This window comes from Phacochoerus africanus, chromosome X, assembly GCF_016906955.1.
Source record: "Phacochoerus africanus isolate WHEZ1 chromosome X, ROS_Pafr_v1, whole genome shotgun sequence".
Classification (NCBI taxonomy): Eukaryota; Metazoa; Chordata; class Mammalia; order Artiodactyla; family Suidae; genus Phacochoerus; species Phacochoerus africanus.
Window position 1 is genome coordinate 43,966,484 of NC_062560.1, and position 24,238 is coordinate 43,990,721.

Below are 24,238 nucleotides of genomic sequence, written 5' to 3' on the forward strand. Positions count from 1 at the left end.
TGTTAGACTCTTCACCAGGGAAAGGGAGGGTTTGTTTAACCGCTTTGAACTTTCCTTTTGAACTTGTTTGTGTTCAAACCGGACCCTCGATCCCATCGCTCCGTGAGGCATTTTAATAACGTTTTGCTGCTGTCAGAGACAACCTTTCGCTCTCCGGCCAAACTCCAAAGCTTGGATTCACCTCCGCTGGATTCTTGCAGCCACGGAGGAGAGGACGGGAGAGGGGGATCGGTCCCCACCCCCACCCCAGGCGGGCCGGCGACACCCACACACCCCGCACGCGCCGGCTCTGCCACCTGACCTCCCAGCTGCCTGCGAGTCATCAGCCTGGTGAGTGCTGGGTAGGGCCGGCCTCCCCGCCCCCTCCTTGGAGAGGGGACTTCTGACGACAGCCACACACACACACACACACGCACACACACCCCGAAACCCGCGCGGTTGGAAGGAGGCCGATTTGACCCCCGCGTCCCGTGCACCCAACTCGGCCGGCCCGGGCTGGAGGCGACGCAATGCAATCTTCAGCGTCCCAGGGCCCCGCGGTCACCCGAGGCCTCAACCGAGCCGCCGGCCGGTGTCGAGCCTCCCCTCCCCGCTCCCGCACGGGTACCCCGCCGCCGCGCGGCCACCTGCTGCCCCGATTGCGGGCCGCGCTCGCAGAAGTCGGGGCAGAAAAGGGACGACATTTGCCAGTCTCCCCCCACCGCCCCCCACTTGCACCACGGAGCGTGGGGTTAAACGCTGCGATTGCAAAAGTCCCGTGTCTGATCTCGTGCCTTATCTCCGATTGATATGAGGAAGGCCTTTGGAACTTTTGCCAATTTTTAACCTCCCATGAGGATTGCAGATACCCCAGCGCTGGCAGGTCATACATGAGGACGATGGAGCTGTGTGGTTTGTTTGTTTGTTTTTTCCTTTTCTTTTCTTTTCTTAAGCGGTTTATTGAAAGAAGTATTCAACCCACGACTGTCGTTCCTTTATTCCCCTAGCCTTAATTTGCCCACCCAGGTGTGGGACCACTGACTTCAAGTCAGGGAGAAGGATGAAGATGCAGGCAATTTTCCTCAGCAGGGCAGAGTGTGGGAAAGAAGACTCTAGAGAGTTTTGCCTGTCCTTCCTCTCTCACATGGGTTTCTTAAGCAAGAATTTTTTGTGTTGAACATTTTTCTTTTTCTTCTACCTGTTCGCTGGTCACAGCTCCTGGCCAACAGTCCCAGCATAGAACGTTCCTGCTTGCAGAGTTCAAGACTCCTTGCCAAACTGGCACAGTGCCTTTCTAGGCAGCAAGAAATACCTGTAACTTCCTACAGCGGTGCCCCAGTGGTGTCCTTTTCTCCCCCTTTTCCGATGTCTGAATTTGAGAATGGATGTGAGAGGCGTTCCCGTCGTGGCACAGTGGAAACGAATCTGACTAGGAACCATGAGGTTGCAGGTTTGATCCCTGGCCTGGCTCAGTGGGTGAAGGATCCAGTGTTGCTGTGGCTGTGGGGTAGGCCGGCGACTACAGCTCCGATGCGCCCCCTGGCCTGGGAACCTCCATATGCCGCAGGTGCGGCCCTAACAAGACAAAAAAAGACAAAAAAAGAAAGAAAGAAAGAAAGAAAATGGATGTTAGTATTCCACTGATAACAGATAGTAATAAGTAATAGTAATAAAATAAATGGTAATAAATAGATAAAATGATATTCTTATTTGACAAAGTTGTGAAGAGTTTGACATATTTTTCAGTTGAAAGAATTAACAAGGGAATTATAATAAGCCTTAAATGGAGTGGAATACCTTTTTACATAAGTTTTACTGCATCATTCTTTTACGATATCTAATAAATCCCCCTTATGCTCACAGCCTCTTTTATTTCCAGAGGATTTTTTTTGTTCTGGAATAGAAAACTATGAAAATCAGATGAAAAACACTTTGCCATACCTCACGATCGTATGGATGATAGAAGGGGATTCAAACACTTTCCAGAATTATAGAACATGTGCGAATATATAAATGGCTGTAACTCTGCACTTGAATGATTCATAGTAAGATCCAAATGAGATTACAAAAGAAAATAGATGTTGGTGTATTATTATAGTGGCGTGTGTTGTCACTGATGCACTGCCTTTCTTATCGTGCAGTTCAGAAAAATGCAGAGCAGGAAGACCGGGGCCTTGAAGGTCACAGAAGGCCATCAACACCATCCACAGATGGGGAGGGCAGCAGGAGAAGGTGACCTGCAGACGCCCAGAAAGGCCACCAATGAGGGAGCTACACGCCCCCCTGACGAGCCTTGGGGGCTAGGGTGTTGGCATAAAGGGAGCCTTGCCTTGTGCAGACAGTCAGCTTTCCCTGGGGGGGTCACTAGCGCCAAGGTGTGGCCGTTGTTGCTTTTCTGCGGCTCTCTTTTTTAAAGATTGTTTAACAAACAGCACTGGTAAGTTGATTGAAGCTGTCTTGTGTTCTGGCCTGTCCTCTCGCTCTTCTTTTGTATATGCCTCCTCCTGCCAGATTGCATATTTTGTTCAGAGTTAGGGAAAATGTGTCTGTCCTTTCTCTGTTTTTTTGGTTTGTTTGTTTTTGTCTTTTTAGGGCCGAACCCGTAGCGTATGGAAGTTCCCAGGCTAGGGGTCGAATCGGAGCTGGAGCCGCCAGCCTACGCCACAGCCACAGTAAAGCAGCATCCGAGCCACGTCTGCAACCTACACCACAGCTCACAGCAACGCTGGATCCTGAACCCACTGAACCAGGCCAGGGATTGAACCCAAGTCCTCATGGATACTAGTCTGATTCCTTTCCACTGCACCACAATGGGAACTCCTCCAGTTCCTTTTTTTTTTTTTTTTTTTTTTTTTGCTTTTTAGGGCTGCACCTGCAGTATATGGAGGTTCCCAGGTTAGAGGTCGAATTGGAACTACAGCTGCTGGTCTACACCACAGCCACAGCAATGGGGGATCCAAGCGGGGTCTGTGACCTACACCACAGCTCACAACACTACCAGATCCTTAACCCACTGATTGAGGCCAGGGATCGAACCCACAACCTCATGGTTCCTAGTCATTACTGCTGTGCCACAATGGGAACACCTCCATTTCTAATTTTTTTAAAAAAATCCCTACTGGGGTCTTGCCAGGGGTCTTGAGTCAGGTGTTTTGCTGAATTTGCTCCATGAAATAACATGTCCCTTTATCTCGGTTACCTTCAGTAGATCTCCCCCCATGACAATGTCTTCCATTAAGATTGAGTGCGTTTTGCGGGAGAACTGCCACTGCGGTGAGTCGCCCGTGTGGGAGGAAGCATCCAACTCTCTGCTCTTCGTGGATATTCCCGCCAAAAAGGTTTGCCGGTGGAATGCGCTCAGCAATCAAGTGCAGCGACTGACCCTGGGTAAGGATGGAGCCCGGGCTGGGAGCTGCCCAGACAGCCATTCTCTTCTTCCCTGGAAAGGGACGGTCACCTAATGTGTCAGTCCCCCCAGGGACCTTCTTGTTAAGAGGTACTGAATATACTTTAAAAGTCTTGGATCGTCATCCTATGTCACCCACTGCGACCCAGGAGTAACATCTGGATCATCCACACGTGCCTCTTCCCTTTTGGGGTCACATTCCCCATTTCGTTTTGGAGTATGAGTCACAGCAGGATCTTTCCCTTTTTTTTTTTTTTTTTGTCTTTTTAGGGCCACACCTGTAGCACATGAAAGTTCCCAGGCTAGGAGTCCAGCCGGAGCTGCAGCTGCCAGCCTAGGCTGCAGCCACAGCAACGCCAGATCTGAGCTGTGTCTGCGACCTACACCACAGCTCATGGCGCAGTGGATCCTTCACCCAATAAGTGAGGCCGGGGATCGAACCTGTGTCCTCATGGATACTAGTCAGGTTGGTTACCATTGAGCCACCATGGGAACGCGCCACAGTAGGATCTTTTCTTAATAGCTGCAGATAACAGCCTTGAACGTCAGAGACCCTGTTTGTGGCACAGCAAATTCATCTACCTTGGGTCAGGCCAAGCAAGGCCTTGACTGACCAAAAATAACAGCTATATCCCTTCTTTGAATGTGCAGAGAGCTTGCACCAGGACTTTCTCTTCCCTGTACAACGTACGATTCGTGAAGGAATTTTGAGCGCCTTTGCGTATGATTCTGTTTATGGCCCTGTGGTTTCCCGAGGAGGGGCTTATCACATTCTATGGCCCTAGGGTATGGGCTTGACCAGTGATAAAGTTTCTTATTTCGTTGTTGTGTTTGTGGGAACAAGATACTAGGAATTCCCGTGACCTTAGGACACTGTCAACTCAGATCTGGGGACCTGAGAATTGTTTTCTTTTTTGGCCACCCCATGGCACATGGAGTTCCTGGGCCGGGGATCAGGTCCGAGCCATCATTATGACCTTCGCCCGCAGTGGGGGCAATGCCGGATCCCTATCGCACTGTGCCTGGCCAGGATCAAAGTTGCGTCCCAGGAGTTCCCGTCGTGGCGCAGTGGTTAGCGAATCCGACTAGGAACCATGAGGTTGCGGGTTCGATCCCTGGCCTTGCTCACTGGGTGAAGGATCTGGCATTGCCGTGAGCTGGGGTGTAAGGTCGCAGACGCAGCTCGGATCCCACGTTGCTGTGGCTCTGGCGTAGGCCGGCGACTACAGCTCCAATTGGACTCCTAGCCTGGGAACCTCCATATGCCGCAGGAGGGGCCCTAGAAAAGGCGAAACAAAACAAAAAACAAAACAAAGGTGCGTCCCAGTGCTCCAGAGACACCACTGATCCCTAATTGCGCCACAGTGGGAACTCCTCCAACTTTTTTTTTTTTTTTTTAATGAGAAGGAACAGCTTTTAATTCACACAGGGATGTGACCATGACTAGAGGCAAAATGACTATGACCTGCTGTGATCAGAGTAGGGAAGGGACCTTTCCTAGTCTCTCTTTCCCAACATGCACACCTAAGGGATCTATTCCTAAACCTAATCTGCAAAAACAAAAACCAACCAAACAACAACAACAAAAAAATCCCAAACTACGGGAAAGGCTTGTGCTGTCAGCATTTGCTTGAAAGCTAACAGAAGCCTCAGGACACAGGTTGGGATCCCAGACGAGAATGTGACCCTTCTAACAGTGTCCTGCACATTTCCTGGGACCCTTAATGGCTCCAATCAACTTTTGCACAGGACTTTTAGCTAGAAGCTCCACCTAGAGCACCCAGCGTCTCGCCCTGAATAGATGCTTTGGAAATGTTTTCAAAGTAAATTTTCATCAGTTTGTTTCCTGTGACTGCTCACCGTGGTAATCAATCTCTCCACTCTAAAATAAAAAAGTTTCCTGGAGTTCCCTAGTGGCTCAGTGGGTTAAGGATCTGGCATTGTCACTGCAGCGGCTCGGTTGCTGCTGTAGCTCAGGTTCAACCCCTGGCCCGGGGAATTTCCACAGGCATGGAAGTTTTTGTCATGGCCAAAAACAAATTTTTTTTTAATTAAAAGAAAGTGTCCTTACACGTGGAAAAATATTAAACCGAGAAAACCTAAAATTTAAATATACAAAATATAAGAATATAAGGAAGATGCGTTTGTTCTTACTGCGTCTGTTTTTATATATTGTTTATCATGTTTACTTCCAAAAAGGATTTGAGAAACTGTTTTGGAGGGAGAGAGATGTCACAAAACTTAGTGGCTGAAACTCAACTAAACGGTTTGTGCATCTGAATTTGCTGAAGATCGGGCAAATTGAGCATCGCTTGCTCTGTGGTTATGGCTCTTGTTCATGGCATGCTCCCACCCCCTCTCCCCCGTTCGGAAATCTCTCCTCTGAACGCGCCGTGGCACCTGCTGTAGGGTAGGGCGGCTGCTGTGGTTTGACTTCTCTGCTTCTCTCACTAGGCTAGGCGCTTTCAGAGGAGCTGGGTTTCATTCATCTTTCCATCCCTGCTGCCCAGTTCAGCACGCGGGGTCCCTATGCTCCACGAATATACTAGGCTGTGTAGCCTTCACTCTTCAGTGGAAAGAAGGGTGCATGCCCGTGGTCCAAAGTGCCATGTCGCCTTCGGGGTACCGGGTGGTGTGACGGCTGCGTGTGCTGCTCGGCCGGCCCTCTGACTGCTGCTTTTGCCTCTGCAGATGCTCCTGTCAGCTCTGTGGCCCTTCGCCAGGCGGGAGGCTATGTCGCCACAGTTGGAACAAAGTTCTGTGCTTTGAACTGGGAAGATGAGTCAGCAGTTGTCTTGGCCGCTGTCGATAAAGACAAGAAAAACAATCGATTCAATGACGGGAAGGTGGATCCCGCTGGGAGATACTTTGCTGGTATGGTTTATCTTTAGCATCTACATACTGAGCTTTGGAGAGGATCAGAATCTGTCTTATAAAAGTCTCACAGCTGCAGTGGTGAAAAGAATTGTTCCTAACAGATCTTGGGGGCTTCTTTAATTATTACTTGAGTCACTTTGATCCCGCTCCAAAACAAAAATTCCCATGAGAAAAACTTCCTGGGGGAGCTCCCGTTGTGGCTCTGTGGGTTAAGAACCCGACACAGTGAGGACGTGGGTTCAATCCCTGGCCTCGCTCCGTGGGTTAAGGATCTGGCGTTGCCGTGAGCTGTGACATAGGTCGAAAATGGGGCTCAGATCTGGTGAGGCTGTGGCATAGGCTGCAGCTGCAGCCCCCATTCAACCCCTGGCCCGGGAACTTCCATAGGCAACAGATGTAGCAGTTAAAAAAAAAAGAGAGAGAGAGAGAGAAAAAAAAGAAAAAAAAACTTCATAGATGTTCCTTATAGTTGCTATCTCTAGCAGACTAAAATATATATGGTATTTTTGTAGTTGCAATGAGTTTTATTCTAGAGGTCGTGTTGTTTCTCGGTTATTCTTTAAATTCTATTGGAGTAGAGTTGACTTAAATGCTGTACTAGTTCAGAGATATATAGATATATATCTCCATTCTTTTTTCCCACATAGATTATTACAAACTATTGAATAGATTTCCCTGGGCTCTACAGTAGGTTCTTTTTTTTTTTTTTTTAAGGGGCGCACCTGTGGCATATGGAGGTTCCCAGGCTAGGGGTTGAATCGGAGCTGTAGCCACCGGCCTCCACCACAGCCACAGCCATGGGGGATCTGAGCCGCATCTTCGACCTACACTACCGCTCACGGCAACACTGGATCCTTAACCCACTAAGCGAGGCCAGGGATCGAACCCACAACCTCATGGTTCCTAGTCGGATTCGTTTCCGCTGTGCCACGACGGGACCTCCCACAGTAGGCTCTTGATAATATCTATTCTCTAGAGTAGTGTGTATATGTTATTCCCAATTCCTATGCTTTCCCCAAATGGTTGCCCTAAATTTGCTTTTGAAATCTTGGATTGTTTCTGTTTTATAAATAAGTTCTTTTGTATCATTTTGTTGTTGATGTTTAAATTGGAAATAATTTCACATGTACAGGGTGGGGGGCAGTAAGAATAGCACAAACAACACCTGTACAGTCTTTCCCTGGTCTCACCTCTGGCAACATTTTGTTTCATTTGTTTTCTCAATATACATAAACATTTTTCTCCAGGATCATTTGAAAGTAAGTTGCATATGTCATGTGCTTTTGCCTCTAAAATACTTCAGTGTGAATTTCCCAAGAAAAAATGACATATGCAGGAGTTCCCAGGGAGGTCCCATCATGGCTCAGCGGTTAACCAATTTGACTAGCATCCATGAGGACGCAGGTTCAATCCCTGGCCCCGCTCAGTGGGTTAAGGATCCAGCATCACCATGAGCTGTGGTGTAGGCCACAGATGCGGCTCGGATCTGGCGTGGCTGTGGCTGTGGTGCAGGCTGGCGACTGTAGCTCTGATTCGACTGCTAGCCTGGAAATCTCCACATGCTGCAGGTGCAGCCCTGAAAAAAAAAAAAAAAAAAGCTTACATGACCACAGTATAGTATTCATCTCAAAGAAATTTAACATTATATGGTCATTTTAGCTAATATACTAGCTATATTCCAGTTTTGTCGGTTAGCCAAATAATGTCCTTTATAGCATTTTTTTCCCTCCAGCACAGGATCCAGTCTAGGATTATGTGTTGCATTTAGTTGTCATTTCTTTTGAATCTGGAACAGAACATAGACCTTTCTTTGTTTCGAATGACATTGCTGTTTTTGGAAAATGCAATCCCATCCCGCTCCCCTCTTTTTTTCATAGGCTATTCCTCATGTTCCTCCTGGTTTTGTGTTTGTCTAATGTCTTCTTTCGATTAGATTGATGCTATCCGTCCATGGCTGGAATCCCTAAGTGATGCTCTGTCCTTCTCAGGGTCCCCCATCTGGGTACCATCTGTTCCTCATTGGTAATGTTACCCAGTTCCCAGCTGAGGTCTTGAATTTCTCTACTGCTGCATAGTTACTTTTTTTTTTTTTCTTTTTAGGGCTGCACCTGCAGCACATGGAGGTTCCCAGGCTAGGGGTCGACTTGGAGCTGTAGCTGCCGGCCCACACCAGAGCTCACAGCAAGGCCGGGTCCTTAGACCCCTGAACAATGCCGCATCCTCATGGATACTAGTCAGCTTCATTACAGCTGAACCACAACGGGAACTCCTCTATTTTTTATTGTAATTTATAAGCGTTCTGTGGGACTCCTTAGTGATCTGCTGTGTAACAAATTAGCTTGAAATGTAGGAGCTTAAAAGAAGCATAAATTATCACACTTAGTTTCTGAAGGTCGGGAACCTGGGTCTGGCTTAGCTGGATGGTTCAAGGCTATGTCATGACGTTGCAGTCAAGCTGTTGGCTGGGGCTCCAGGTTTGAGGGGCGGTGCTGGAGTCTCTGAAGGGGCCTGGAGGGGGTTGGCAGGAGTTCCTTACCATGTGGGCTGCCTGGGACATGGCTTCCCTCAGAGCCAGTGATGATAGAAAGAGAGAGAGAGCACGTCCGAGATGGATGCTATGGTTTTATTAACCAATCTCAGAGGTGACATAACATCACTTCTGCCATGGGCTATTGTCCCGCAGTTACGGAGGGGACTAGATGAGGGTGTGAATATGGGGAGACCGGACTCTTTAGGGACCATCCTAGAGGCAGGCTACAACATGGGAAGATACCTTAAAACTCCAAGCAAGGGAGTTCCCATCATGGCTCGGTGGTTAACGAACCCAACTAGGATCCATGAGGATGTGGGTTCAATCCCTGGCCTTGCTCAGTAGGTTAAGGATCTGGTGTTGCTGTGAACTGTGGTGTAGCTTGCAGACCGCGGCTCAGATCCCATATTGCTGTGGCTGTGGTGTAGGCTGGCAGCTACAGCTCTGATTCCACCCCTAGCCTGGGAACCTCCATATGCCGTGGGTGCGACCCTAGAAAATACAAAAAAACCCACAAAACTTTATTCTGACAATCTCTTTTTGATGTGTTTAGATTATTTATAAGTAATATAATTATTGATATGCTTTGACTTAGATATACCATTTTATTATTTGTTCTCTCTTCTTTCCCTCTGTATTTCTTATTTCTCTGTTTCCCCTCTCCTACTTTCTCTTGGGTTGAGCAGTTTTTAGAATTCAATTTTAATTTATCTATTGCGATTTTTCACTCATCTCTCTGTATATTTTTTTCCTTCTTGGCCGCCTCACAGCATATGGAGGTCCCGGGCCAGGGATCAGAACTGAGCCACAGTTGCCACCTACACCATGGCTGCAGCAATGACGGATCCTGAAGCTACCGTGTGGGGCTGGTGATTGAACCTGATCCCAGGGCTGCAGAGATGCCGCCAATTCTGTTCTGCCACTTGGGAACTCCTGTCTAGTTTTTTAAGGGTTCTTGAAGGGATTACAAAATGCCTAGTTAACTTTCAGTCTATGCAGAACCAATATTTTACCACTTCAATTGGTAATCACCCATTTATGTTATGGTTGCCTGTCTATGCACATGGATTGAAAATCCCATCAGAAAATGTTATTTTTGCTATCAGTCATCAAAAATGTTTTTGAAGAACTGAAAGGAAGAAGAGTCTATTATATTTACTCATATATTTACTACTTCTTTTTATTTATTTATTTTGTCTTTTCTAAGGCCACACCCGAGGCATATGGAGGTTCCCAGGCTAGGGGTCCAATCGGAGCTGTAGCCACCGGCCTACACCACAGCCACAGCAACGAGGGATCCGAGCTGCATCTGCGACCTACACCACACCTCCCGGCAATGCCGGATTCTTAACCCACTGAGCGAGGCCAGGGATCGAACCCGTATCCTCATGGTTCCTAGTCGGGTTTGCTAACCACTGCGCCACGACGTGAACTCCAATATATTTACTATTTCTGTTGTTCCTTCTTCACTCCTGATGTCCCAAGCTTCCTTTTGGTATGTCCCTTCTGTCTGAAGAGCTTCTTTTAGCAGTTCTTTTAGAGCAGACCTACTAGGTGTGAATTGTCTTAGTTTTACTTCACTTGAGAATGTCTTTATTTCACCTTCGTTCTTTTTTTATTTCTTTTTTTATTTCTTTTTTTTCTTTTATTTTTTTCTTTATTTTTTTTCTACTGTGCAGCATGGTGACCCAGATACACATGCATGTGTACATTCTTTTTTCTCCCATTATCAGGCTCCATCATAAGTGACCAGACAGAGTTCCCAGGGCTACACAGCAGGATCTCATTGCTCATCCATTCCCAAGGCAACAGTCTGCATCTGTTAACCCCAAGCACCCTACCATGATCACCTTCGTTCTTAAAGGACTATTTTTCACTTAATATAGACTCCTAGGTTGATGCTTTTTGTTCCTTTCAACAAATTTAGAACATGACACTTCCTTCTGATTTCCACCATTTCTCATGAAAAATCGACAGCCATTGAATCACTGTTCTCCTATATGTAATACGTTGTTTTTCTTTCATTGACATCAAGAATTTCTATTTAACTTCAGTTTTCAGAAATGTGATTATGATGAGCCTGGCTTAGGGTTCTTTGGGCTTCTCCTGTTTCAGATTTGCTTGCCTTCTCGGCTCTGTAGTTTTATGCTTTTCATCACACTTGGAAAATTTTGAGCCATTTACTTCTTCAAGTGATTTTTGGCCCTGTTTTCTTTCTCCTCTCCTCTAGGAATCCAGTGACACATAAGTTAGCTCTTTTGTTGTTGGCGCACAGGTCCCTGACACTCTACTGCTTTCTTTTCAGTCTTTTTTCCTCTCTGCTGTTCAGATTGGATAATTCCTTTTGCTCTAGCTTTAGAAACTCTGACTCTTTCCTCTGTCATCTCTAGTCTGCTACTGAGTCCATCCAGTAGGGGTTTTTTGGTTTTTGCTTGTTTGGCCACAGCAAGCAGCAGCTTGATGTGAAATCTCAGTTCTCGGACCAGGGATCAAATCCAGGCCACAGCGAGGCAAGCACCAAATCCTAACCACTAGACCACCCGGAAACTCCCCCACTCAGTGGGTTTTTTATTTCATTGATTTCGTTTTTCAGTTCTAAAAATTTCACTCGAGGATTCTTTATATCTTCTACTCCTTTGCTGCTATTCTGAGTTTTAAGACTTCATAAATTGTTCATTTGAGCCTTTTTGTAAGAGCTGCTTTAGTCTTTGTCAAATAATTCTAATATCGGTGCTGCCATCCCTTTGTCTGCATCGGTTGATTCTTTTTCCTATACATGTTGACATGTTCGTGCTTCTTTGGGTTGCCAAGTAATTTTGGAGTGTATCCTGGACATTTTGACTGTTGCATTAGGAGCCACGGGGTCTTGCTTAAATCCTCTGGAGGAATGTTGATATATTTGTTTCAGGTTCAGATCGCAAGTTCCAACCTGCTTTCTTCAGGTGCCATTAGGATCTGTCCCCTGTGTCTGCCAGTCATGGGTCAATCTGAGCGCTAGGACGAGTTCTATCCATCAGCTCCCTTCTCCAAGGCTGTGGTATGCTAATTAGATTCCAACCCATACTTGTATGAGCAGGAGATGAGCCCAGGAGATCACAGACAACTTTATGGGGTTGCATTCCTGAGCAACATCCCTCTTTGCTGTCTTCTAGTACTTTCCAGCTTTCTGGAGCTCTCCTTTTCATTCCTCCAGCCAGACACCACCCACTTCTGTGACTGCACTGCCTCCAGGGCCAAGTAGCAGGAGGGGTCGGGGGAGAAAGAGGGAGACCATGAAAGCAACAGTGTCTCAGAGTTCCCGTTGTGGCTCAGGGGTTAACGAATCCCACCAGGAACCATGAGGTTGTGGGTTCGATCCCTGGCCTTGCTCAGTGGGTTAAGGATCCGGCATTGCCCTGAGCTGTGGTGTAGGTCATAGATGTGGCTCAGATCCCACGTGGCTGTGGCTGTGGCTTAGGCCAGTGGCTACAGCTCCGATTCGACTCCTAGCCTGGGAACCTCCATATGCCGCAGGAGCGGCCCTAGAAAAGGCAAAAAAGACAACAAAACAAAACAATGCAAAAAACAAACAGTGTTTGGCTCTGCTGTTTTGTCCTTGCATCGTCACTAAATGGAGAGGAATGTCACCTTCCCTCAGAGTTTTGATTCCTGTAGTTTCCTGTGGCTGACCATTCTCCGCCTTTGCTATCCTCACTGCAGAATTGTCTGGGGACCAGTGCACAGAAAAAGGAGGGAAGGGACTGGAAAATAACCAGGGCATTTCTTCCACTCTCTGAGCCTCGGGAGTGTTTGCTGCTCACTGTAGCAGATCTAGACTGTTTTTCTCTTGGATCTCATTCTGCCTGCACCACAGTGCTTATTCCTTCCAAGTTCCAGGCTGTGTTGAGTTCAGGCGGGGACATACTGGAGGATAAAATGGAGACGCGCCACCAATTAGGTGATACATCAAATTCTATGTTCTTCGGAGTTCCCGTCGTGGCTCAGTGGTTAGTGAATCCAACTAGGAACCATGAGGTTTCGGGTTCGATCCCTGGCCTTGCTCAGTGGGTTAAGGATCCAGCCTTGCCGCGAGCTGTGGTATAGGTTACAGACACAGCTCGGACCCCACGTTGCTGTGGTTGTGGTGTAGACCAGCAGCTACAGCTCCGATTCGACCCCTCACCTGGGAACCTCCATATGCCATGGGACGGGCCCAAGAAATGGCAAAAAGACAAAAAAAAAATATTCTGTGTTCTTCTCTGAGCTGCCTGATATTTTCTGTTCAGAGTTCTCAAATAGCGCTGCCATGCATTTTGTCCAGGTCTTCTAAGAGCTGTGCTCAGTGGGAGAAAATGAGGTGGGTGCAGCTTTCTGGGACTAGAATCTCTCAGGGTAGGTGTTTTTTTTCTTTTTCTTTTTCTTTTTTTGATTTGTTTGCTTTTCATTTTTGTTTTCTTTCACAGCTGCACCTGCAGCCTATGGAAGTTTCCCAGCTAGGGGTCACATCTGACCTGCAGCTGCGGGCCTACCCCACAGCCACAGCAATGCCACAGCTTGCGGCGGCGTCCGATCCTTACCCCACTCGGCGAGGCCCAGGATCGAACCCACCTCCTCAAGAATCCTAGGTCAGGATCTTCACCCCGTGAGCCACAACGGGAACTCCCTCTCAGGGTAGTTTGAATTTGCATTATACGCAAGGTTGTTGTCATTTTTTAAAAAAATAGCATCCAGATTGGGATTGTGTAATAGTTGATTTCACCAGGGGGAAGAAGATAGTGCTTTATATGGACGGAATGCTGTGTGGCTGAGCTCTGTGCTCTTTGGTGTTTGTAGGAACCATGGCTGAGGAAACAGCGCCGGCGGTTCTGGAACGGCACCAAGGGTCCCTGTACGCCCTCTTTCCCGACCACCACGTGGAAAAGTACTTTGATCAGGTGGACATCTCCAATGGTTTGGATTGGTCTCTGGACCACAAAATCTTCTATTACATCGATAGCCTGTCCTACTCCGTGGATGCCTTTGACTATGACCTGCAGACAGGAAAGATTTGTATGTACTTTTTCATCATTTTTCTTAATATTGCTGGTATTTTTTTTTCACGTGTATCTGACTAGCAAGCTGCCTCTCCCTTAACCCATGTGAAAAGATCCTTATTTTCCCAACAGAGAATTGCCCGATATGATGATTGCAATGTGGTAACGATGACACAGGCTCGATTCTGCTGCCAGTCAAGCCATGGCTTTCACACAACTAAATATGGCCACTGTTGGCATCGCATGGCTAGATCCTTAATCCTTTTTCTTGCAACCATATCTAGAAAGAGGTTCCCTGGAAAACAGATCCTGTGCTTAGAGGCAAATAATATATAACAGAAAAGGGACAAAAGAACAGAAAATTAGAAATGGGGGTTGATATTTCTTATTTGGACTTTAATTAACTATAGGCAAGTACTCAAAGACAACTTTTCAAGATGGAAAAGTAGGAGTTCCTATCGTGGCGCAGCAGAAACACACCTGACTAGTATCCATGAGGACACAGGTTCGATCCTTGGCCTTGCTCAGTGGCTTAAGGATCCAGGGTTGCCGTGAGCTGTGGTGTAGGTCACAGACACGGCTTGGATCCTGCATTGTTGTGGCTCTGGGGTAGACCGGCAGCTGCACCTCCCATTCAACCCCTAGCCTGGGAACTTCCATATGCCCCAGGTGCAGCCCTGAAAAAGCAAAAAGAAAAAAAAGAAAAAAAAAAGTAGCTACAGATTGTTCAACTCCATCAGTGGACTCTCCATGAGACATACTTGGAAACTAGGAAGGAAGGAATTATTGGGAAGAATTTACAAGGGGGTGCTTGAAACTTTCATGAAAGGCGCCAAACCACAAGAACGAAACCAATCCTAAAAATGATTTGAAAAAAATCCGAAGACTGTCATGTAGATTTAATCAGAGACAAAATATTCCAGCAGATGTTTTACTCTTAAATACGTAGTGCTCCTTTTCATGACTATTTTTACCCATTTTCCCTGCACATGGCTTTAACATTCTTTCCATTATATCTCAATCGGATTACTATAATGACCTGGATTTTGTAGCGCAAAGTTCCTCTGGATTTTGATGTCTTTTTTTGTGTGTGGGGGGGGTATATTATGATTCCCTTTAGGGCCAGTTGCTTTCAGAATACTCCTTTCAGAAACAAGCTCTTTTTTTTTTTAGTTGAAGTATAGTTGATTTACAATGTAGTGTTAGTTTCAGGTGTACAGCAAAGTGATTCATTTATATATACATATATACATATATATATGTTCTTTTCCCTTATAGAAGCCCTACTCATATTTAGAGTTTGTTTTTTTTTTTTTCTAGTAGTATGTTTTGATAAGGTGATTTTGGAGCATTTAGTCAGGCAGAACAGAACTCATCCATCTTGCTAGTTTTTATGCATTGACTGTTTGTACAGTTCCTTCTAGATCTTGGAGTTAATCAAGGTAGGAGTTTCTGGAAGTAAAACAGCAAAGGTCTAACCTCAGACTAAAGTGTGCATTCAGGTCTTCAGTTCAGATCAGCCTCAAAAAGATATTTTGGTATTTTAATAAGGATTCTGGGGAGTTCCCATCGTGGCACAGCGGAAACGAATCCGACTAGGAACCATGAGGTTTCAGGTTCGATTCCCTGGCCTTGCTCTGTGGATTAAGGATCCGGCATTGCCCTGAGCTGTGGTGTAGGTCGCAGACACTGCTTGATTTGGCGTGGCTGTGGCTGTGGCATAGGCGGGCAGCTGTAGCTCCGATTAGACCCCTAGCCTGAGAACCTCCATATGCCACAGGTGTGGCCCTAAAAAGCAAAATAAATAAAGAAATAAATGGGTCAAAGTTAACCTTTATTCTAGCTCTCACCTTGACCTTTAAGAACATCATTTATGGAGTTCCCGTTGTGGCGCAGTGGTTAACGAATCCAACTGGGAACCATGAGGTTGCGGGTTCGATCCCTGGCCTTGCTCAGTGGGTTAAAGACCCGGCGTTGCCGTGAGCTGTGGTGAAGGTTGCAGACACGGCTCGGATCCTGTGTTGCTGTGGCTGTGGCGTAGGCTAGTGGCTACGGCTCCGATTCGACCCCTAGCCTGGGAACCTCCATGTGCCGCGGAAACGGCCCTAGAAAAGACAAAAAGACAAAAAGACAAAAAAAAAAAAAAGACTCCTCCAGAAACCCTGAATTCCTGCGTTGCAGAACGCCGACTAGCTTACCTTGTAGAGAACCATTTTCCTTCCCCTAGAATCAAAAGCTATTTAGTTTGTGCCCATTGCTGTTAATAAAAAAAAAAGAACATCATTTATAATCGGCATTATCTGTCACCAAGTACCTGATAATCTTCTATACTAAAATATGTACCAGTAGGTCTTAAGAAGTTTTATTTATTTATTTATTTATTTATTTTGCCTTTTCTAGGGCCGCTCCCGAGGCATATGGAGGTTCCCAGGCTAAGGGTCGAATCGGAGCCGCAGCCACCGGCCTACACCACAGCCACAGCCACGCGGGATCTGATCTGCGTCTGCAACCTACACCCCAGCTCACGGCAATGCCGGATCCTTAACCCACTGAGTGAGGCCAGGAATCGAACCGGCATCCTCATGGTTCCTAGTCAGGTTTGCTAACCACTGCGCCACGACAGAAACTCCAGAAGTTACTAAAATATATTCAATTAACATTTATATTTAATTGCTTTCTTTTGTTTCCGACTGCACTTGTGGCACACGGAAGTTCCCAGGCCAGGGATCAAATCCACGCCACAGCAGAGACCTGAGCAGCTGCAGTGACAATGCCGGGTCCTTAACCCACTGCACCATAAGGGAACTCCAAGAAAAATTACTGTTATAGATCTTGTTTATGGTGTTGGAGGTTCCAGAAAAACTGGTCCATATTAAACCAGTCTTAGAGAACTAAGCTGAAGACTTAAATTTATAGACCTTGTAATAACAGCTTTGTTTTACTACTAAGGTAGAAACTCTAATGCTTCTTTTCCCATGCCTAAACAAAGATACTCAGTTACAGTTCTTCAGATTTTTTTTTGTCTTAGTATAACTGCTGAATGACCTCTTTATAAGTTTGAGTTCAGTAGATGACCCATATTATGGATATTATATTTATTGGGTCATACTCTAATTAATAGAAGATAATTAATATACTATATTGAAGTGCTCTATAAGATTTGCAGTGCATTACTCCACTTTTTTCATATTTCATAACATTTCAGCTGGAGGAAGACCAGAATAGTTCAGAAAAGTCTTGCTCTTAGGATCTAGATAAAGTAGTTCACAGTGCGTCTTTTAAAACATATTTAAGGAGTTCCCATTGTGGCTCAGCGGAAATGAACCCGACTAGGATCCATGAGGATTCAGGTTCGATCCCTGGCCTCACTCCATGGGTTAAGGATCCGGCGTTGCCGTGAACTGTGGTGTAGGTTGCAGATGCAGATCAGATCCCGGTGGCTGTGGCTGTGGTGTAGGCCGGTGGCTGCAGCTCCAATTCGACCCCTAGCCTGGGAACCTCCATATGCCTCTTGGGTGGCCCTAAAAAGACAAAAAGAAAACAAACAAACAAAAAAAATCGCACCTGAAATTGCACTGGAACACTGGAAATTTAAAAAACACTAAAATCATAAAAATACAAAGCCCCATTATTTCCCTGTAAAATGTATTCAATTCATGTCTAAATTTCAACATTTACTATATTACTATTGCTCTGATTTAAAATATCACATCCAAAGGATAAGGCAAAACCACCTACAAACTGACACATTTGTTTATTTCTCAATTTATGAAAATGTCCTACTGGTATTAAATAGTGAAAAAAGTTAACAGTTTATTATAATTTTTATTTTATTTTTTTGTTTTTATTTTTTTGCTTTTTAGGGCCACACCCGAAGCATGTGGAAGTTCCCATGCTAGGGGTCGAACTGGAGCTGTAGCTGCCGGCCTACACCACAGCTACAGCAAAGCCAGATCCTTGACCCACGGAGCAAGGTCAGGGGTCAAAGCTGCGTCCTCATAGATTCTAGTTGGATTCATTTCTGCTGCGCCACAATGGGAGCTCCATATTATAATTTATTCGATTTAGCAGTCTAGGAGGTTTGCAGCCATCAGTGGTTCCAGTGCAATATCAGGTGCAATTGGGAATTCAGAGTTCTCGTCATGGAGCAGCAGAAATGAATCTGACTAGGAACCATGAGGTTGCGAGTTTGATCCCTGGCTTCGCCCAGTGGGTTAAGGATGTGCCAGTTGCCATGCGCTGTGGCGTAGGTCACAGACACCGCTCAGATCTGATGTTGCTGTGGCTGTGGTGTAGGCCAGCAGCTGTAGCTCCAATTCGACCCCTAGCCTGGGAACCTCCATATGCCGCAGGTGCGGCCCTAAAAAGACAAACAAACAAACAAAAGGTGCAATTGGGAATTCAGGAATCTCCGAGGTGTTGGAAGTGTAACAAACCTTGTGGGGAAGATACATGCATACTTTCCATAGTGCAGCTGAAGGGATCTCTCTATTTTATTTTTTATTTTTTGCTTCTTAGGGCCACACCCGCAGCATATGGAAGTTCCCAGGCTAGGGGTCTAATCGGAGCTGCAGCCACTGGCCTATGCCACAGCCACAGCAACTTGGAATGGGAGCCATGTCTGTGACCTACACCAGAGCTCACGGCAACACCAGATCCTTAACCCACTGATCAAGGCCAGGGATCGAACCCTCAACCTCATGGATCCTAGTCGGGTTCATTACCTGCTGAGCCACGAAGGGAACTCCTGAAGGGGTCTCTCTAAAATTGACTACATCAGTTTCCTTCTCAGCAAACTGACCTGGGCTACTGAACATGGCTTTTATTGCTCCTGATGTTAGCACGTGTTCTCTTTTTACAATAAATTCTTGACTATCCTGGAGTTCCCGTTGTGGTGCAGTGGTTAACGAATCCAACTAGGAACCATGAGGTTGCGGCTTCGATCTCTGGCCTCGCTCAGTGGGTGAAGGATCCAGTGTTACCATGAGTTGTGGTGTGGGTTGCAGACGGGGTTCGGATCCTGAATTGCTGTGGCTGTGGTGTAGGCCGGCGGCTACAGCTCCAATTCAACCCCTAGCCTGGGAACCTCTATATGCTGCAGGAGCGGCTCAAGAAAAGTCAAAAAGACAAAAAAAAAAAAAAATTCCTGACTATCCGAAGCTATCAGTTTGCCATATGTGGCATCAGGCCCTTCACAGCCACCATAGGATCTCTCTTCTCTGTCCATCATGTTCTTAGGAATTTCTGCTTTGCATCTACAGGAACTTTAGTAGCTTCCTGGTGCAGTGGGGACACACTGAGTCCAAGAATTCTGCTTTCTTTTATTCCCCCGTCCTCTGAAAGCTTCGACAATTGTGTCTGTACCCAAACTAAAGGGAGTGAGTCTATCCCAAATCCTGCAGTCAAAATCCTTTGTTGAGGGGTGTTCGCCCATGTTTCTGGACTTATTTATTAATTCATTTATTTTACTTATTTACTTATTTTATTTATTTATTTATTTATTTTTGGCCATTCCCATGGCCTGCTGAAGGTCCCAGGCCAGGAATCGAACCTGCACCACAGCAGTTACAATGCCAGATCCTTAACCGGCTAGGCCACCAGGGAACTCCAGGACATTTTTAGAGCTAGGGATCCTCCTGAACCATCCTGCCTGTGCTGCCCACACAGCACAGGCAGACCCTGGATCAGCAGAAGTGATCGGTATTTTTTTAAATACATTTTATTGGAATAGAGTTGATTTACAAGGTTGGGTTCGTTTCAGATGTACAGCAAAGTGAATCAGTTATACATATACATATATCCATTCTTTTTTCCCAGATTGTTTATTATAGAATATTGAGTAGATTTCCCTGTGCTGGCAGGAAACTCTGACACTGGTAGCTAGAATCCCCAGGATCTTGGGGGCAGTTCAAGGCAGGGGGTACAGAAACCAGCTTTGAAACAACTCAACAGGTTGAAAGAGGAGAACTCCATGAATGGGGAAGCCTTGTCAGAGGTGATCAGTATTTATAATCAACTTGTTATTTGGTGTGTGTGTGTATGTTTTGTTTTTTTTTTTTTAACCATAGCCAACCGCAGAAGCATTTACAAGATGGAGAAAGAAGAACACATCCCAGATGGAATGTGCATTGATACTGAGGGGAAGCTCTGGGTGGCCTGTTACAATGGAGGAAGAGTGATCCGCCTGGATCCTGAGACAGGTAGGCCCACAGCAAAATAAAAACTCCCTGTCATGTCTAGAAAACGCCAGACATTAGGGACTGGAGAAACTTCATTGCTAATAAAGATGCATGTTGGGAGTTCCCGCCGTGGCTCAGTGGTTAACGAATCTGACTAGGAACCACGAGGTTGCAGGTTTGATCCCTGGCCTTGCTCAGTGGGTTAAGGATCCAGTGTTGCCGTGAGCTGTGGTGTTGGTCACGGACACGGCTCGGATCCTGCGTTGCTGTGGCTGTGGCGTAGGCTGGCAGCTATGGCTCCAATTCGACCCCTAGCCTGGGAACCTCCATATGCCGAGGGAGCGGCCCTAAGAAGATGAAAAAAATAAAAATAAAAGTAAAGTAAAGATGTGTATTTATCTTTGATGAGATATATTCAAAGATGAGATCTATTCAAAGGTCTCAATTGGATGCTTTTGGAAATAAGGGCCAAAGACATAGACCAAAATTTATGACCAGAACTCCTTTCCCTACAGTGGTAAGTCTTTTTGCTCAAAATAAACTATCAAGGAAGGTAGGTGAACAAGCTGGGTCAAGTCTGACCTCCAGATCCTCTTTGAACTTTCTTTTGGCTCCACAAGGGATCCTAAAAGCTTGCGTGGGTTGAAAATGTGCTACAGCTAGACTTTAAAGGAACTATTTGGTGATCTAGGGAAAAGACTCCAAACCGTGAAGTTGCCTGTTGATAAAACAACCTCATGCTGCTTTGGAGGGAAGGATTACTCTGAAATGTACGTGACCTGTGCCCGGGATGGGCTAGACCCTCAGGGTCTTTTGCAGCAACCTGAGGCTGGTGGAATCTTCAAGGTGAGCTGGCTCTGTCTTTTATTTTGAGGTCTTGCAATAAGTAAATGAGTGATTGGTGCTGTTTCATACTTCCCCAAACTATGAAGCCTTCATGCTAGGCTTAAAAACATTTTATTTAGATTTTCTAGACCTTAAGTTATCCGAAGTCCAGGACAATGTGTTTAGCCTACTTTGTACAGTACTTAAAAAAATTTTTTTTTCGCTTCAGTGTGTTTCTTGAATTCTATAAATCAGTAGAATTGGCTTGGAAAACCAGTGTTTGAAACATGTTGATGCGATTAGTTGATTGTTTTGATGTTACAAGAATATTTCAGGTTCTTAACTTTTTTTTTTTTTTTTTGGCTTTTAAGGGCCACATCCACGAGACATAGGGAAGTTGCCAGGCTAGGGGTCCAATTGGAGCTGGAGCTGCAGCTGTCGGCCTACACCACAGCCACAGCAACACCAGATCCGAGCAATGTCTGCAACCTACACCACAGTTCATGGCAACTCCAGATCCTTAACCCACCGAGCGAGGCCCGGGATCGAACCTGCGTCCTCGTGGATACTAGTGGGGTTCGTTACCACTGAGCCACAATGGGAATTCCTCTTAACTCTTTTTTTTTTTTTTTTTGTCTTTTTGTGTTTTCTAGGGCCGCTTTCGCGGCATATGGAGATTCCCAGGCTAGGAGTCGAATTGGGGCCGTAGCCACCGGCCTACGCCACAGCCACAGCCACAGCAACGCGGGGTCAGAGCCTCAGAGCCGCGTCTGCAACCTACACCACAGCTCAGGGCAATGCTGGATCCTCGACCCACTGAGCAAGGCCAGGGATCGAACCTGCAACCTCATGGTTCCTAGTCAGATTTGTTAACCACTGCGCCTCGACGGGAACTCCATCTCTTAACTCTTTTTTTGGTGGTGACATAAACACTGATAAAAATTATGGCTCTCTTGAGCTGAAAAGGAATGTAGAAATCATCTCAAACCCCTTTCTTGAACAGATGGGAAGAAGATAGAAATAAATTCAGTTTTAACTTTATTTATTTATTTATTTATTTATTTATTTATTTATTTATTTATTTTATTATGGCTGCATCTGTGGCATATGAAAGTTCTCAGGCCAGGGATTGAATCCAAGCTGCAGCTTCAGCAATGCTGGATCCTGTAACCCGCTGAACCAAGCCAGGGATTGGCCAGGGATCAAACCCAGGCCTCCACAGAGACCAGAGCTGCTGCAGTCAGGTTCTTAACCCACTGGGCCACAGCGGGAACTCCACGAGTTCAGTTTCAAATTCTAGTGGGAAAGGGTTGCTAGATGGATTCTTACCCATGTGGATAATTGGGTGGGACCATAAATATCTAATCAAATAATATAGGAAATAAAACAAGGATAATAGGTGGCTAAATATATTATTGTGAATCATAAAACTGCTTTTGGAGAATACTTGTATCAGAATTCCTCTCTTTTCTTTTTCTAACAGATAACTGGCCTGGGGGTCAAAGGACTTCCTCCGTATCCTTATGCAGGATGAGTGACAAGCCTTCTTTCCTATTGCAGGAGACTTTGAAGACAACTAGAAAATTCGGGAGCTGAGATTTCAGTCTAGCTACCCCCAAAAAAATGAAGCAATGAGATTATTAATAGCATTAAATTTTTACTGACAATTTTTAAAAGGCAGAGCATTTTTAACAAAGGGTGATGGGTGCTTTTGATAACATAAGACGTTTTGCAAAGGTGCTATAGAAATATAGAGTTGGCAGTTCCCTGGTGGCCTAGCTGTTAAGAATCCAGTGCTATCACTGCTGTGGTTCGGGTTCAGTCCCTGGCCTGGGAACTTCCACATGCCACAGGGGTGGCTAAAAAAATAAGAAATGTAGTTTTTCAGCTGTCAACCCAGCCTCTTGAGTCTTTGAAATTGTTGGTGGAGTGGGGGAAGAGGGAAGGGACCATATCTGCTCTTTATTCTGCATACTACACCCAAAGCTTCAAAACTCTAATAAATAGTAGTTTGGTAATGACTTATATGATTGTGCCTTTTTATTTTCATCATAATCTTATACACTATATGACAGTGCTCACCCACCTTCATATTACTCTTCCTTTAAGTTATTTTACAAACTAAAATATTGCTGGAGGATAAGAACGAAACCCTCTGGCAAAATCCATGGTTCCTCTATCTTTTTTTTTTTCCTTTTTAGGGCCACACCTGCTGCATATGGAAGCTCCCAGGCTAGGGTTTGAATCTGAGCTGCAGCTCAATGCCAGAACTGAGCTGTGTCTGTGACCGACACCACAGCTCCCAGCAACGCCAGATCCTTAACCCACTGAGCAGGGCCAGGGTTCACACCTGCATTCTCATGGATACTAGTCGGGTTCAGTTTCCCCTGAGACCCAGGCAATCACGTATCTGATTTCTGTCAAATTAGCCTTAAAATTGGGTAGTGTGAGTTCTCCAACTTTGTGGTTTTTTTTTTTTTCAAAATCCTTTAGCTCTTTTAGTTCCTTTGACCTCCCATATAAATTTTAGAATCAGCTTGACTATGTCTACAAAAAAATCCTGTGGCAATTTTAATTGGAATTGCTCTAAATCTGGAGGACAGTTTGGAGAGAACTGACATCTTTACTATTTTGAGTCTTCCAATCTATGAACATGGTATGTCTTTCCAATTATTTGTCTTCTTTGATGTCTTTCATCCGCATTATGTAGTTTTCAGCATGCAGATCTTGTACATGCTTTGTTAGATTTATATCCAAGTATTTCATGTTCTGGAGCTATTGTCAATGATATCATTATTTTCAAATGATTTTTGTTTCCAACTGTTCATTGCTCATTTATGAAAGTATGATTGATGATTGTAGGTTGACTTTGATGACTTTGCTAAATTAACTGAGTAGTTCTAAGAGTATCTATAGCTTCTCTGGGATTCTTTGGATATTTAATTATATCTTCTGTGGGTAGATGGTTTTATTTTGTTCTTTCTAATATGAATTATTTCTTTTTCTTGCCTTATTACACTAAGTCTGCATAGTAAGAGTGGATATCATTGCCTTGTTCCCAATCTTAGGAGAAAAGCATGCAGACTTTCTTCATTAAATATGATGTCACCTGTAGAATTTTTTGCAGATGCCCTTTCTCAGGTTGAGGAAGTTCTCCTCTAGTCTAGTTTGCTAAGAATTTTATTATTATTATTATTATTATTAATGTATTTCATCAAACTTCTTTCTGCATTTGTTGATATGATCACATCGGTTTTGTTCTATATAATGTGATAGATTTTTGCATTCTTGGGGTTAACCCCCCCTAGTGGTAGCATATTATTCCTTTTATATGTTAACTGGATTCAGCCTTCTAAAATTTTGTTGAGGACTTCCCTTCATGGCTCAGTGGTAACAAACCGACTAGTGTCCATGAGAACTCGGGTTCAAT

At 45.2% G+C, this 24,238-nt stretch overlaps 1 protein-coding gene across 3 annotated transcripts; it reads left to right on the top strand.

Moving 5' to 3' along the window:
• RGN (regucalcin) lies at positions 1-22,833 on the top strand. 3 transcript variants are annotated; one of them, XM_047765730.1, is made up of 7 exons: positions 1-330; positions 3,188-3,366; positions 6,077-6,259; positions 13,605-13,820; positions 19,873-20,004; positions 20,675-20,829; positions 22,292-22,424. In XM_047765730.1, the coding sequence occupies exons 2-7, from the start codon at positions 3,198-3,200 to the stop codon at positions 22,340-22,342; spliced, it is 906 nt and encodes a 301-aa protein (XP_047621686.1). In that variant the 5' UTR covers positions 1-330; positions 3,188-3,197; the 3' UTR covers positions 22,343-22,424. The 3 variants fall into 3 exon arrangements, with proteins under 3 accessions (XP_047621686.1, XP_047621685.1, XP_047621687.1); XM_047765729.1 differs by having other exon boundaries at positions 2-330; positions 3,185-3,366; positions 22,292-22,833; XM_047765731.1 differs by lacking the exons at positions 1-330; positions 3,188-3,366 and adding an exon at positions 5,523-5,651.
• The last annotated feature ends 1,405 nt before the right edge of the window (positions 22,834-24,238 follow it).